The following is a 13,948-nucleotide window of genomic DNA, read 5'->3' as shown; positions in this document are numbered from 1 at the left end:
TCATTTGAGGAAATCAGAAACCACAGTCCCACTCGCAGAAGAGTTCCCAACTCTTCCCAAAGAGTTCCCAAAGAGTTCCAATTTGAAACTTCTAAACTATGACAAAGCAAACAAAACCCACAAAAGTTTGCAAAGGTTCAAGGCAGAGGAGGAAGACCGTGGAGGCAGAGACCGCTTTGGAATTGGAACCCTTTTTGAACTGGAATGTGACGGAAGCCTAGGGCTCCAGACTACTGCTTTTCAGAGCCACGGGAGGCCATTCTGTCACTGTGATGTTCCTGGCAGTAATCCTGTGTCTTTTGAACAGCAAAATGACATGACAATGAAGAAACAGATGAAAAGGATAAAACCATGAGAAAAATGCTGCCACAGGAGCCAGAGAGCCCCCTGGGGGAGCCGCCTAGCCCCGAGTGACCGGTGGCTGGGAGTGCTGCAGGCTCCGGCCTGCTTCCTCAGTTGTCGTCCACATGGACTGTCAAAGTCTAACTGGAAGAGAAATCATAATTCCAAAAATATGAAAAACACGAAATTGCATTAACCTCAGGTACCATATGGCATGCGTTCACCGATAAATATTTTAAAGATTATTTCTCTCTATTTTGTATAACAAATGATTGTAACGTTAAACTTTTGGTTAAAAAAAAAAATCACAGAAGTGTCTCTGATGGATGCCTGTGAACGCTGCTCAAAACCTAGCTCAGAGCGGCCTCTCCTGGTTCAGCTCGGCTCCAATACACAAGATGAAACACTGATTGTTTTCTGATTTCTATCCCATGGCCTTCTGAGGATGCTCGCATGCAGCTCGGGCCATCCTGCCACATGGCTTTACACTGAAGAATACACATAGATTTAATTCTTCTATCCAGAACTAGCATTTAAATTGTTAAGTCTACAATGATTGGCTTAAATGAAAACACGAAGAAGACATATTTTTATGTTTGCTATTTTCGTATGCTCCAATATTTTATATCTGGAAAGGGGGTATAAAATACATATTTGGTTTGAATTCGAATTCCCCTGTATATGAAAAGCCTCCTACTATAGCTGTATTCTCAATTAGAAATACTCTGAAAACGTAGAGGAGATGATAAAAACTCTTGACAGAAACAAACAGATGTACAACTACAAGTTTATGATGTGACAGCCAACATCTCACATAATCTTCCAATCGGTGTCTGGGTTGTGTACGAGCTGCCTCAGTTTACATTCTGGGCTGTTGACATGAAGGGTATGTGTTCTTTTACTGAGATCGGTAGCTCTTGAAAGGGTACGTGAACAAGCTCCCTGTTTGAAGTACGAAATCCGTTTCCACTCAATGAGCAGTTTTCAAAGAAGGTGCACATTTGCAGTACCTACCAAAAGCTGTCCTGCAAAGCAGACGAAGAGGATGGAGGCAAGGGAGGCAAATGCAGCTCCGAAGGAGATCCCAAGAATGGACGTTCTACCAGGAAACAAAAAGGCTCAGGTTAGTGTGGGGAGAGCACCTGTTATTCCGGAAAGAACATCAGTCATCTTTTCAGCTTAATTAGGACTTAATTAAATGGGGACTTCAATTCTCACTCATTTTTTGAAGAATGAAAATGAAGCTAAAAGTAAAAATATGTCATTGAAAAGTGTACACACTTATGTCTGACCAACTTGTTTTGACTCATTAAAATGGAGTCAAATAACAGTTCTTTTTCAAGAAAAATGATCTTTCTGTGACTCGTCTGTGCTACTAGCACTTTCATGCCCACATGTGCCCGTGACCTTCTCGGTGCCCTGTGACCTGACGTTCCGGCAGCGGCTGCGTCCAGGCAGCCTCACTGGATGCCTTTGAAGATCTCATGCCCCATCCCTCAGGAGACACTGAGTCCTCCCCCCCCACTACATCCAATCAGACTCAATTTCCTTCAGTACAAATGCATCTAAATGTTTCCCGAGGTTCCCCCCAAATCTCACGGGCCATGGCCCTTTACATTCTTGCACGAGTCAATGAACACTCAAGGTTTCTGGGATCATGTGAAAAATATGCTAAGTTACAGATTGTGCCATCAACAGGTTATAGGTAGATATAAGTATTTATAAGAATTGTATGCATTACTGAGAGGTCCTTAAAATAATTAAAAAAACTAAAAACCTCTTAAAACTTCATTTAATGCAAGGGTAGAAATGTTCAGGGATATCAAATGAGCTGAACCACAACAAATAATCTAAGATGAAATTCAAATGTTACATCAGAGGAGAAGTCAGGCGTGTCTGAGACCACAGTGAACCCCCTGCCAAGGAGACTGGCCAGAGATACTGAAGAGAAGAGATGACCGTGGAAGAGGAGCAAAACCCTGACTGTCCAGGGATGGGACGAAAGACTCAGATGCAAGTCAGCAAAATGCTGAAATTTCTGGCCAGTGACAGCTGTGAGCCTGGCAAGGAAGGAAACGAAGCAAATGATCACTGAGCTGAGTCACCAGAATGCCATCGTGATACGAAGCTTCCAGGCAGCCCACACACTCACATCCCTTTTCTACTATGAGAGAGGATTACACACCAAGCAAGATCTCTACACACTTGACTTCAAACCCATACTTGGCCTGACTCAGTGATGATTTGAGCAGAGTTATCTCCTGGACATGATTCACAGTGTTTTCAAACACACGGCTGGGTAACATCATTTGTTCACATTTTATGTGACAATAAGTGTGCTGGGAGGGTGTATATACAGCAAATGCACTTAGAAGGGAGACTAGTCTTCTGCGCAGGCCCATGGTAGGCTGTAATGGCACAGAGATGCGTAAGATGGCAGCCCTGTTTTAAGCCTTCTTGCAGTCCAGTACAGGTGAGCACTGCGTGTCTCCTTACCTCCCCATCTCTAAGATCCTTCTTTAAGACATCCCTCTAGTCCTTAGTCCCTCGTCAGAAGCCACAGAGGCCCTGGCTGCTTAGCCAGACAGAGTGTGTGTGTGTGTGTGTGTGTGTGTGTGTGTGTGTGTGTGTGTGTGTAAGGGGGAGTGGGAGGCAGTCCTACGGCAGAGGTATGGAGGCCTCTTTCTCACTCCTGTGACCAAAGAGAGACACAGTAATTCATCTGCTGAACAGTTGTTTGCCATCTTTCTTATCCATTTTTATTCTTATAAAATAAGCTCTGATGAGTTTTCTTGGACTCTGTTTCCTTTTGGATGTCAAGGTAATGCCAGCCGCAGGAGGCTGAGTTCAGAAACATTATTTCTTTTAGTTTGGTCTGAAAGTGTTTACATAATAAATGAGTCTTATATTGAAGGTTTGGTAAATCTCAACTGTACAACCATCTGATGAGGGAATGGTGAAGATACGATGCTATGATGACAGAAGCTGACATCCACAGAGCATTTCCCAGGTGCCAAGTGCTGCTCTTAGGGCTTTATACGTATAGTTTATTCCCTCCTCACAAGAATCCTGTAGGCTGGTTCCTAGCATCACCTCCTTTTACCAAAGAGAAACTGAAGCCCAGAGAAGGTGAGAGACTTGCCTACGTGATACCTCCAGTAAGTGGTGTGGTTCTATGTCCACAAAACTGTTTTCCTGACCAGGTTCCATTTTTAGAAGTAGATATGTCACATTTCGGCCATGTTTACCAGTTGGTTGTATTTCTTACGTCAATTTTGATAATATTCCTAGAAAAAAATTATCCATTTCATTGAGATGTTCGAATGTAAAATATTCCAATAGTCTCTTAAAATTTTAAAAGTCTCCATATTTGAAATAATTTCTTCTTGTACTTAATGCTATTTTTCTCTTTTTTCTTTAAATGACACTTTTGAAAGTTTGCATGTTTGTTGATCTTCTCAAAGAACGAGCTTTTGGCTTATCATTAAGGTCTATGCTTTCTGACACTTTTCTATGTTATTAGATTCTGATTTAAGTTAAAAAATTCCTTCTTAAAAAAAGAACTTATATTGTTCTTTTTCTTGATTGTCATTTATTGCCAATCTTTTGCATTTTCTAATAAATGTATTGTAGGACATAAATATCCCTATAATTACTGTTTTAGCCAAATCCCACAGCTTTGATTTATAGCTACTTATTGTCATTCTTTTCTAAAAGGTCTATAATTTTAATTTCCATTTCCTTTTAATACCACAGTAATTCAGAAGTCTAATTTATAAATTCTACAAAGAGATTATTTTTGGTCTGTTCTTGTTATTTCTAAGTTCAACAGATTTGATCAGAGATTGCGGTTATTATTTATGCCGTGACAATTTATTTTTCTTCCGGGCTGTGAAAAATATGCTCTACTTCTATAATGTTTTATGGCTTTCTGTAAATTATATGTATTTTCCTTTTGCTGGGAACAAAGCATGTTCTCTAAATACTTCTATTCACAGAGCCTGGTGAGTTTGTCAAATCCCCAGTAAGCTGACTTATTGGCTCAATTGGGTCTGTCAATTTTAGGATGCATTAACATTCCCAAATAGGATTGTGGGTTTGTCAGTATATCTGAACATTTTAATAATTTCCCTTTATTTATTTCAAACAGATGCTGGAGTGCATAAAGATTTATGATTGCTGAACTTTCTTGGTGACTGTATCATAACATGTCTTTTTTCATGCAGAATGTCTTTCATGTGAATTCTGTATTGTCAGAAATTTATATTACTGCAGCTTTCTATTTTTCTGTAAGCTGTTTCCCAGAATAGCTGTTTTCCATCCTTTATTTCAGAACTTTCTCTTTCAATTTTAGCTAGATCTCATACAAATAGGACAGATGTGGGCTTTGCTTCGTAGCTGGAAACTTCGAGCCTCTTTCCACGAATAGGACATTTTATCCATTCACAATTATGAAATTTGTTAATATTTGACCAGTTCCTTCCATTTTATTTTCTTAAAATGACTGGTAGAATTCAGACAGAAATCACCTGGGTGTGAAGTCTTCTTTGTGGGAAGATTTAAAGAAATCAAACTTACTACATTTAACAGATAGATACCCATTTACATTTTCTGTTCCATTATGTGTCAGGTTTGGTAGGTTGTCTTTTCAGTGAATTTTCACATTTTATCCAGAACATAAATCTTCTTGGCCTTGAGTGATTACATTCCATATTTATCCAGCTAATGCCTGTAGGATCTGTAAAGAACCCCTTTTATTCCTTATATTATTAGTTTGGGTACTTTGTGGTTCTCTCTCCCTCTTTTTCTTTCTTGATCAGTTTTGCTAGTGGCTTAGGACTATTTAAACTTTCTCAAAGTATCCATTTTTGGCTTTCCTATTTTTCTGTGTTGGTCTTTTCTGTTTTATTAATTTTTTTCTTCCTTCTTTTGTATGTGTTCTCTTCTACTTACTTGATTTGCTCATCTTTTCCTGGCTTCCTAAGACCACTGATTTTAACCCTTTCTTCTTTTCTAATATAAACATTTTAAAGTTACAAATTCCTCTGTAAATGACTGCTTTACGTTATATCCCACATATTCTGATATATTTTTGACATACAAAACATTTCCTAATTTCCCTCGTGATTTTTTATTTGACTTGTAGGGTATTCAAAAGTATATAATTTAACAATGAACTATGTATTGGGGATAATTTTTGATATCCCGTTGTTCTCAATTTCTAATTTGGTGTTGGTGTAGTTAGATACCTGACCGCAAGAGTTTTATCTTTTCCAATTTACTTCAATCTTTTCAAATTTGTTGAGATGCTTCTATGGCCCAGTATATATCATAGCATGGTCGATGTTCCAAGAATAAATGTGTGCTGTGACTATTTCTACTGAACATCATACTGGAGCGTCTAGCCAGGGAAATTGGGAAGGGAAATAAAACAAAGGCATCTGACTGGGAAGGAATAAGGAAAACTATCTCTGTTGGCAGATGATATGATCTTGTATTTGGAACATGATGTCACGCCCTGAGATTCAGACCCAGAGTGGCCCACACTGTCATTGATGTGCTCCAGCTGAGGCTGTCCCGTGGTCCAGCCCATGGTACTCTGGCCCTCTCGTTCACATGGCTGCACCTCTCATCTCAGGACCAAGAAATACCATGAGGCAAAGTAATGGTTGGTCAAAAGCTCTTAATTATAACCACTTACCCTGCCTGTTCTATCAAAAGCATGTTCGGGCCCATTAAGCGTACTATGATGTTTGTGTAACATAATCAGTTTTAATTAACATTCTAGTTGCAAAGCTGTTTCTTTGCAGCACACAAACATAATTGATTTATGTATTCACTGAAAAGCAAACTTGACTATTCCCTGTCATAAGGCAAGAAAAATCACATGTTTTCATGATGATTTTTGACTTTGGCACTTCAATCAAGCATATTGTCACAGTAAGTGAGAAAGGCTGATTTGAGAGCCGGTCCCCTCTCCTTTCCTTTTTCCCCCAGTCAGTTTATTGCTTCAAGCGGGTCCTGACAGGGACAGAAAAGCACAAGTGCTGAGGAAAGAAAACCTAAAAGTTGTATGAGGCATCAGCCATTTCAATGGTAAGTAACAGGGTCTTTCTCAGGAATTCTATGTAGTGTGATGATTGTCACATCCCTTCTCCCTCTGCCCCCGCCTTCTCCTTCCCCCAAGGAATGATGCAGATTCTTTTGTCAACACTCTCTGCACATTGGTTACATGGTATTTAGCAAGGATGATGGGAACTGAGGGAAGAAAACTTTTCAAGTATAAGTTAGCAGGAAATAATAAAAATCCCTTCCTTTAACTCTCTCTTTGATAGATGATAGAATTTCAGAATGAAAGGGAATTTGGTTTAAAAGAAATAGAATCAAAAGATGAAAAGGAGAAAAGGCATTTAAATATTCTTGCCATTACAGATTACAGTAGGCTTTCTTTAACGATAGGCCTTAGCAGCTTTGGGATGGGTTGGCCACCTGGAGGTCCTGTGATGTGGGAAAGGCAAAAGGAACTATATTATGGGTGCACACATCCTGGATGTCCAGAGCTGCGTTCCTGATTCCACACCCATCTCCAACCTTCCCTACCCCAGGATTCTCCTTCTCTGTAAATGGCAATTCCATTTCTCCAGCGGTCCAGGCCAACCCGCACGCCCACCTCCCCTCCATAAACCTCCATAGAACTTAACTTTCGCTTATTCTTCATAGCCCATCCAGTAATAAGACCTGTCTATGTCACTTGTCATAGTATATCCAGAATTTGATCACTTTTTACCACCTCCACTGCTATACTAGCACAAACCATCATCTTACCTGGTCTTCCTATTTCTACCTCCACCCTTCTCTGGAGCAGCAAGAACAATACTTTTATGCATCACTAGATCATGTCCTCAGTGGAGAACCTTCTAGCGCTTCCGTTGCATTCAGCAACGTTCTTCCAGTAGGCTGTGAGGGCCAACATGGCCTGCCCCTCAAACGGCTCCTCTGATGCTACTCTTTCCTGGCTCACTCTGCTCCTGCCACCCTGCCTCCTTGCTGGTCCTTGAACACACCTGTGACTTCCATCATCTAGAATGTTCTTTTGCCATATGTTCACATAATTCCTATTTCAATTCATTCAGACTTCTGCTTCCATGTCAGTGATGCCTTCTTGGACCATCCTCATCTGAAATACCTCCTTCCATCACTCGGTAGTGTCCTGCTCTGCTTTATTCTTCTTAGAGCTTAGCACCACTGAATATTATATATGTGTTTGTTTATTGCATTATTCTTGTGTCCCCTAACAGAATGTAAGTTATTTGGCAGATGGAACTTTTTAGGGGTTACTGCTATTTTCCAAGCATCTCTAACTCTGTTTGATATACAGTAGCTCAGTAAACAGCTGTTGAACGATTCCACAAATGCAGATTCTTTTGTCAACACTCTCTGCACATCTGTTAAGTGGTATTTAGCAAGGATGATGGGAACTGAGGGATGGAAACTTTCTTTTAAGTTAGCATGAAATAATAAAAATCCCTCCCTTTAACTCTCTCTTTTAAGTGATAGATGACAGAACTTCAAATTGAAAGGGAACTTCAAATTAAAAAAAAAAAAAAAAGAAAAGAAAAAGATAGAATCAAAAGGTGAAATGGAGAAAAGGCCACCTGGAGGTCCTGTGATGTGGGAAAGGCAAAAGGAACTACATTATGGGTGCACATCCTGGCTGTGTGTACTGAATGCAAGTATAAATTTATATTTCCATTACAAATGCTCAGAATATACCCCTACGTACAAAGTAAAGGTATGCTGGCCTGTTTTATTGAGTGAAAACATACCCAACATACCCAGCTCTCTTCTGATTGTTATGATTCCTCATATCTTACTATACCAGTGACATATGGCAAACCTCAACAAATATAAGTTTTCTTTTCTGGAGAGAATACAGATTTTCATGAATTCCATTTTTTTTCATGATGTTAGAATATTTTTAGATAAGTACCATGTTACACAGACTAAAGACTGCATATTCTGCCCTCCTTTGCAGCTAGGTTTCAGCATGTGACTAATCTTAGACTTGGGTTATAAACCACAGTGCCATGAGGTAGCTTCTGGGAGGTTTCCCAAGAGATAGCAGCTATGAATGCTTTTTCCCTCTGCTTCTGGGTCGGCTACTTCATTTTGTTGCTCAGAAAGTAAATGCTGCCATCTTAGAGAATGAAGATGAGGAGGAGGGTCTAGGGAAAGCAGAGTGGTATACTGGAGGAAGCCAAGTAATCCAAGGGACGGAGAGTCACCCCCACCTTAGACTTTGACTGTGGGGAAGGAACTAACCCACTAACTTACATTTAAGCTACTAATTGTGAGTCATTTCCTTACTCTCAGATGACCTGAACCCAAAATTGTATATTGTTCATGTCAGAAAAACATGAACTGGTTCATTTATCTTGGACAGTGAGGATTTTCTTCTTCTTCCCCTTTCCTTCCTTCCTTCCTTCCTTCCTTCCTTCCTTCCTTCCTTCCTTCCTTCCTTCCTTCCTTCTCTCCTTCTTTCCTTCTCCCTCTCCCTCTCTCTTGCTTTGCCCTAACGTTCTCATCCACTGCATCCAGGTACACAGGCAGTAACTGACGTTCAGTGTATCCAGTGTTTGGGCCCATTCATTTGGTTGCTCACCAAAGCAAACTGCCTCCCTAATAGTTATTTTCCATCATTTGTGTTTAGAAAACCAAGTCTACTTTCAACGAATATGAATAATTCTACCTTTAAACTTTGTCTTATTTTTTTTCCTTTTTGGAGATAAAAACAAAACAGACTCTTTTGACATAAGTATTAAAGAATTAATGAGTATTGAGTATTAAAATGAGTAATGGAATGAGCATTAAAGAATCTAAGCAGAAATAAAAGTTATAAGATATTTAAGATTATAACTTGGCTACTCATTTTCATTAATTAAAATATCATCATTCTTAATTTAACTTGGGCTAATGAAACACATGGTATTTAACTAAACTTTATTAGAAAAAAAATCATCCTTATATTAATAATTGTCCATGCCTGGTTTAACATAGTCTATTTAGTCTGGCAGATAATATGAATTAAGCTATTAAAAAATGTAAATACAATTTATGCTTGATCATTTTTGGTCTTCAACTGTAGCTCACCTTTCTGATAAAGTTACAGTACATGGCAGACAAAAATGAGAGCACAATTCCAAAAAGAGGAGCCAATAACTTAATTACCTCTATTAAAATTCTCAGACTAGAGCCAGATTGAAAAATTATGGACCAAAGAAGGATGATGTAATACCTTGTTTCAGGAATACACTTTTTCTTACTGGTCAGAAATTAATTATTATTAGTTATTCATTTATTTATTCATTTACTCACTCATTTAATCTTTCCTCTCTTTTTTTCTGAAAATCATGGGACAATTTACCAAAAATAAAACAAAAATAAAACAAAATTATCATTCAACATTTTTTTTAATGAGGGTATGTTAGCAGAACTGAGAAGCACCATAATTCTAAATAAAAATGTTTCATAAAGTATAAAAAAATTATGTTTAAATAGACAAGTTCATAAGCTAGGTAGAGAAAACACCTGATACACAGAGGGGATTTGAAAACACAGTGCCAAGAGGTATTGCTATTAAATGGCTGAGGAAGAACCAGAGGCTGATATATGCCATTGAGTGTGAGATTGACTGTCTACACAAAGAAAGTGACACTCATTTTATTAATATAAAATTGGAATTGAGCTCTTGAATAAAATCAAGAATCATAATGTGCTGTACCATCAGGAAATAGGAAATATAAAAACTCTGTCCACCAGCCTGATAATTTTCAGGGAAGTTGACTATCTGTCTAGGACCATGAATAGAAAAAGAATGATCTTTGAAAACTGAGATACCCATCCTGCTCCATTCTAAGGGCTTAATCAAATTCACACAATCTACCATGTTTCCCAGAAAATAAGACCTAGCTGGACAACCAGCTCTAATGTGTCTTTTGGAGCAAAATTAATATAAGACCCAGTCTTATTTTAATATAAGACTAGGTATAATATAATACAATACAAGATAATATAATATAATACCATGTATAATATAATACTGCATCTTATATTAATTTTTGCTCCAAAAGGTGCATTAGAGCTGATTGTCTAGCTAGGTTTTATTTTCATGGAAACACAGTATTTAGTGCAGAAATCTTGACCTAAGGATTTAACAAAACTGGTAAATCCCAGAGGTACATGGCAGAGACACTGAGAACTACACCATAGTGATGACTTCACAACTCAGAACACATGAGATTACCATGGACCAAAACCCTTGTTGTTGATGAATTCACAGTTAAAATTACATATAACCCAAGGAGACACACCACCATGTCAGCATAAACAGATGAACTAAATGGCAGAACTCATGATTTATAAAGCATAAGTAACAGAATGAAACAAGTTCTATTTTCATACAATATGTCTACAGTCTGGTAATAATGGGAAATAAAAAAAATGAAACCCATAGGCAAATTATAGATTTATTTAAACAATCAGATTTTAAAAGAACCAAATAGACTTCTTAGATATGAAAAAGTAATCACTGAAACTAGAAGAATTCACTAGAATGAAGCACAAATAAATAAAGTAGAAACTTTGGGGGAAAATTACAAGACCTGGGTCAGAATGAATAGCACTGTGTACAACTAATGAGTCCCAGGAGGAAAGAATACAGTTAAGATAATGATATATAAGGCAATGAAGTCAGAGAATTGCTAAGAACTGAACAAAGATATGAACACTCAGATTGAAAATAATCACACCTAGTCACTTAGGTAAATAACAACAAATGCGCATCTAGAAACAATACAGTAATGAAAATCCAGCAAAAAAAAAATAATAATAAAAATAAAATAAAATAAAATAAAAGCATCCAGAGAGGAAGGACAGATTACCTACAAAGGAATGTAAAGGGATTGACAGAAGGCATTTCATTAGCAACAATACAAGCGGAAATGTAATGTAATAATATCATTATAATATTAAGGGAAAATGATAGCTAACCTAAAGTTTTATACCCAGTTAAACTATTACTCAAGAGCAGATGTGAAATAAAGCAGATAAAGATATTTGAATACAAACAGAAAGGGGGAACTGTTGCTACTCACAGACCCTCAATAAAAGAACTAATAACTTATATATATAAGCAAGAAGGAAAATAAATTTGAGGAAAGAATTTTTTAAAAAGCATTGATGAGCAAAAAGGATTGGTAAAGAATGTGGGTAAATATTGACTACAAGTATGATATGGAACTAAAATGCTAAGAAATAATTATATAAGAGACATAATGATTAACTTGATAATTTATTAAATCAAGAGTATCTTAAATTTTAATGGTAATCATTAAAAGGAAAATATGTAGAATATATTATTATATCCTATATATTTGTATTTTAAAGATTGTCACACACACACATATATATATATATAAATATATCTATATATCTATATCTCTATCTATCTATCTATCTATCTATCTATATATATATATATATATTTCTTCTTAACTAGTAAAGAAAAAAAAATAAAGTTTCATCAATTGTTTGGAAGGTGGGGAGGAGGAGAACAAAAGAAAAGCAATGAAAATGAAATGTAAAAATTAGGTCTATATACATCAATAAAAAATCAAAATACAAACAAAATAAAGGATATTAATGTAGAAAAAGATATCAGACTGAATAAATAAAAACAAAAATAGATGCTGTTTATAGGAAGCATACCCAAACAATAATGGTCCCAAGAGCATGGAAATTTATCTACAGTAAATACGATGCAGGATTAACACTTGTGAAGTCTGGATTGTGTGCACATGCGTGTTTACTATGCTCTGTACTTTTCTGTATGTTTGAAATATTTCACAGCAAGAATTTTTAAAAAGAAAAAGAAAGAAAAATGAGGACATTAACATGAAAGCCAAAGAAGTAGACTAATATAATGTACTACAATGTAACATAATATAACATAATAGAATATGTAATATAATATGAAGCTTGTACAGGAAGTGACATTCTCAACCTCTGAAGTAACTGGAGAGTAAATATGTTAGCCTGACATCAGGGGGAAGCTGGAGATCAACGGAAGAAAGTCACACCCTCCCTGACTCCACCTGGAGAGGACGCCAAAAGCTCTGCATTTGGACTCCTCCCAGATTCTGGCCTTGGTGTCTCTTCCTTTGGCTAATTTTAATGTATCTTTTCCCTGTAATACATCACTCGGCAAGTTTTCTCATAAACAAATAAATAAGTAAAATGCAGGTGTGAACTCTCTTTGTTAGAGGAGCCCACAGGCCTTATTCTGAGCTTTCAAACTGCCAACACAAAGAGGGAAATAAAACAAGCAGATACCACAATGTTCATGCTCAAAATCCAACTGGCTGCTCAAGAGAAACACAACCGTAATTGGTGATGATGCCTGAGAGAATGGAATTCCGTGGGGCCTCATAATTCAACAACACAACAGAAGAGACAAGAAAATCAAACCAAAGACAGAGCAGACATCTCCTTGACATTTTATGTATTTATTTTTTTTAAGCAAAATCCCTTGAAATGTCCTATTTGGTTCCTGAATGTCAATCTTCTTTGACATCATGTTTTAAAATGCCTGAGTCACTTTCTTCTCTCCCAACTCCTTTCAGTGGGTGATAAACTGTCTTAATTTTGATGGTAAAGGTATAAAAATACTTAACAGGAAGATGTAGAAAAATGAATGCATTTATCTACTTAAGAGTAATACGAAGGCCTCATTTCTCTGGTAGTACTTGTATCACCTGTGAACATTGGAATACCCAGTACATAAGCCTTTTCTCCTGCACCATGTGGCACAGGCCTGGCACTTAGAAAGAGCTTAATTTGTTAACACTTTTTTTTTTTCTGAATGAAAAACTGGTAAGTTGACATTGGCAAATTTTACTGAAGGTTTTGTAAGTCTAGAAGAAGAAGAGCTCAATTGGCCCACACATTTTCATGCTAATTTACACGGGAAGAGCAAATTTAGTAGGAACTTCTTTTAAGAGGAGGCAGATAGCTTTGGAACTGTATACATATGAATAATACTTTAATGTGTTATTCTTGTATAAATGCCTTTCAATTGGCTCAGTGCCCAGAACACTTTTAAAGTACAGGAGGAAAGACAGACCATTTCTCTCTAGTTTGCTCATCATCTCATGAGAAAAATGTAACTCAGCCTTGGCAATTCAAGTTGCCCCCAAATACTGGCTGTGCCCCTGAAGTTAAATGCAAACGCACAACCAAATTCTACTAGTTTGAAAATAGTTGCTTTGGCCTTGACAAAATAGACAAGGGAAAATAAAATTTATCTTAAATTTATTTCTGTATATCCAATTATTAAAAGGACAAGAGTTTTCTTTTTCTTCTCTTTTAGGCTGTAGAATCAGAAAGAATCTGTTTCTCTAAAAAAAGTAGTTAACTGATACTGCACTCACTAAGAAGGTGCGAGAGAAAGACAGTCTAGGAATTTCAGAGTGGCTGGATTTTCACCAATTGGTAGAACTAGGAAGAACCTGCCCCAAAGTTTGAATGTGTGAAATCCAGCTCACTCAGT

At 37.1% G+C, this 13,948-nt stretch overlaps 1 protein-coding gene across 1 annotated transcript in view; it reads right to left on the bottom strand.

Moving 5' to 3' along the window:
• Nucleotides 1-13,948, bottom strand: part of ADCY2 (adenylate cyclase 2) — a 348,725-nt gene that overhangs the window by 62,442 nt on the left and 272,335 nt on the right. Inside the window, exon 15 of the mRNA XM_074329098.2 lies at nucleotides 1,357-1,441. Within this exon, the coding sequence (XP_074185199.1) occupies nucleotides 1,357-1,441 (85 nt within the window). The remainder of the gene's footprint in view (nucleotides 1-1,356; nucleotides 1,442-13,948) is intronic.

Source organism: Rhinolophus sinicus, chromosome 3 (assembly GCF_057876585.1).
Source record: "Rhinolophus sinicus isolate RSI-liver-muscle chromosome 3, RSI-T2T, whole genome shotgun sequence".
Classification (NCBI taxonomy): Eukaryota; Metazoa; Chordata; class Mammalia; order Chiroptera; family Rhinolophidae; genus Rhinolophus; species Rhinolophus sinicus.
This window is presented reverse-complemented; position numbering and strand designations above follow the sequence as displayed.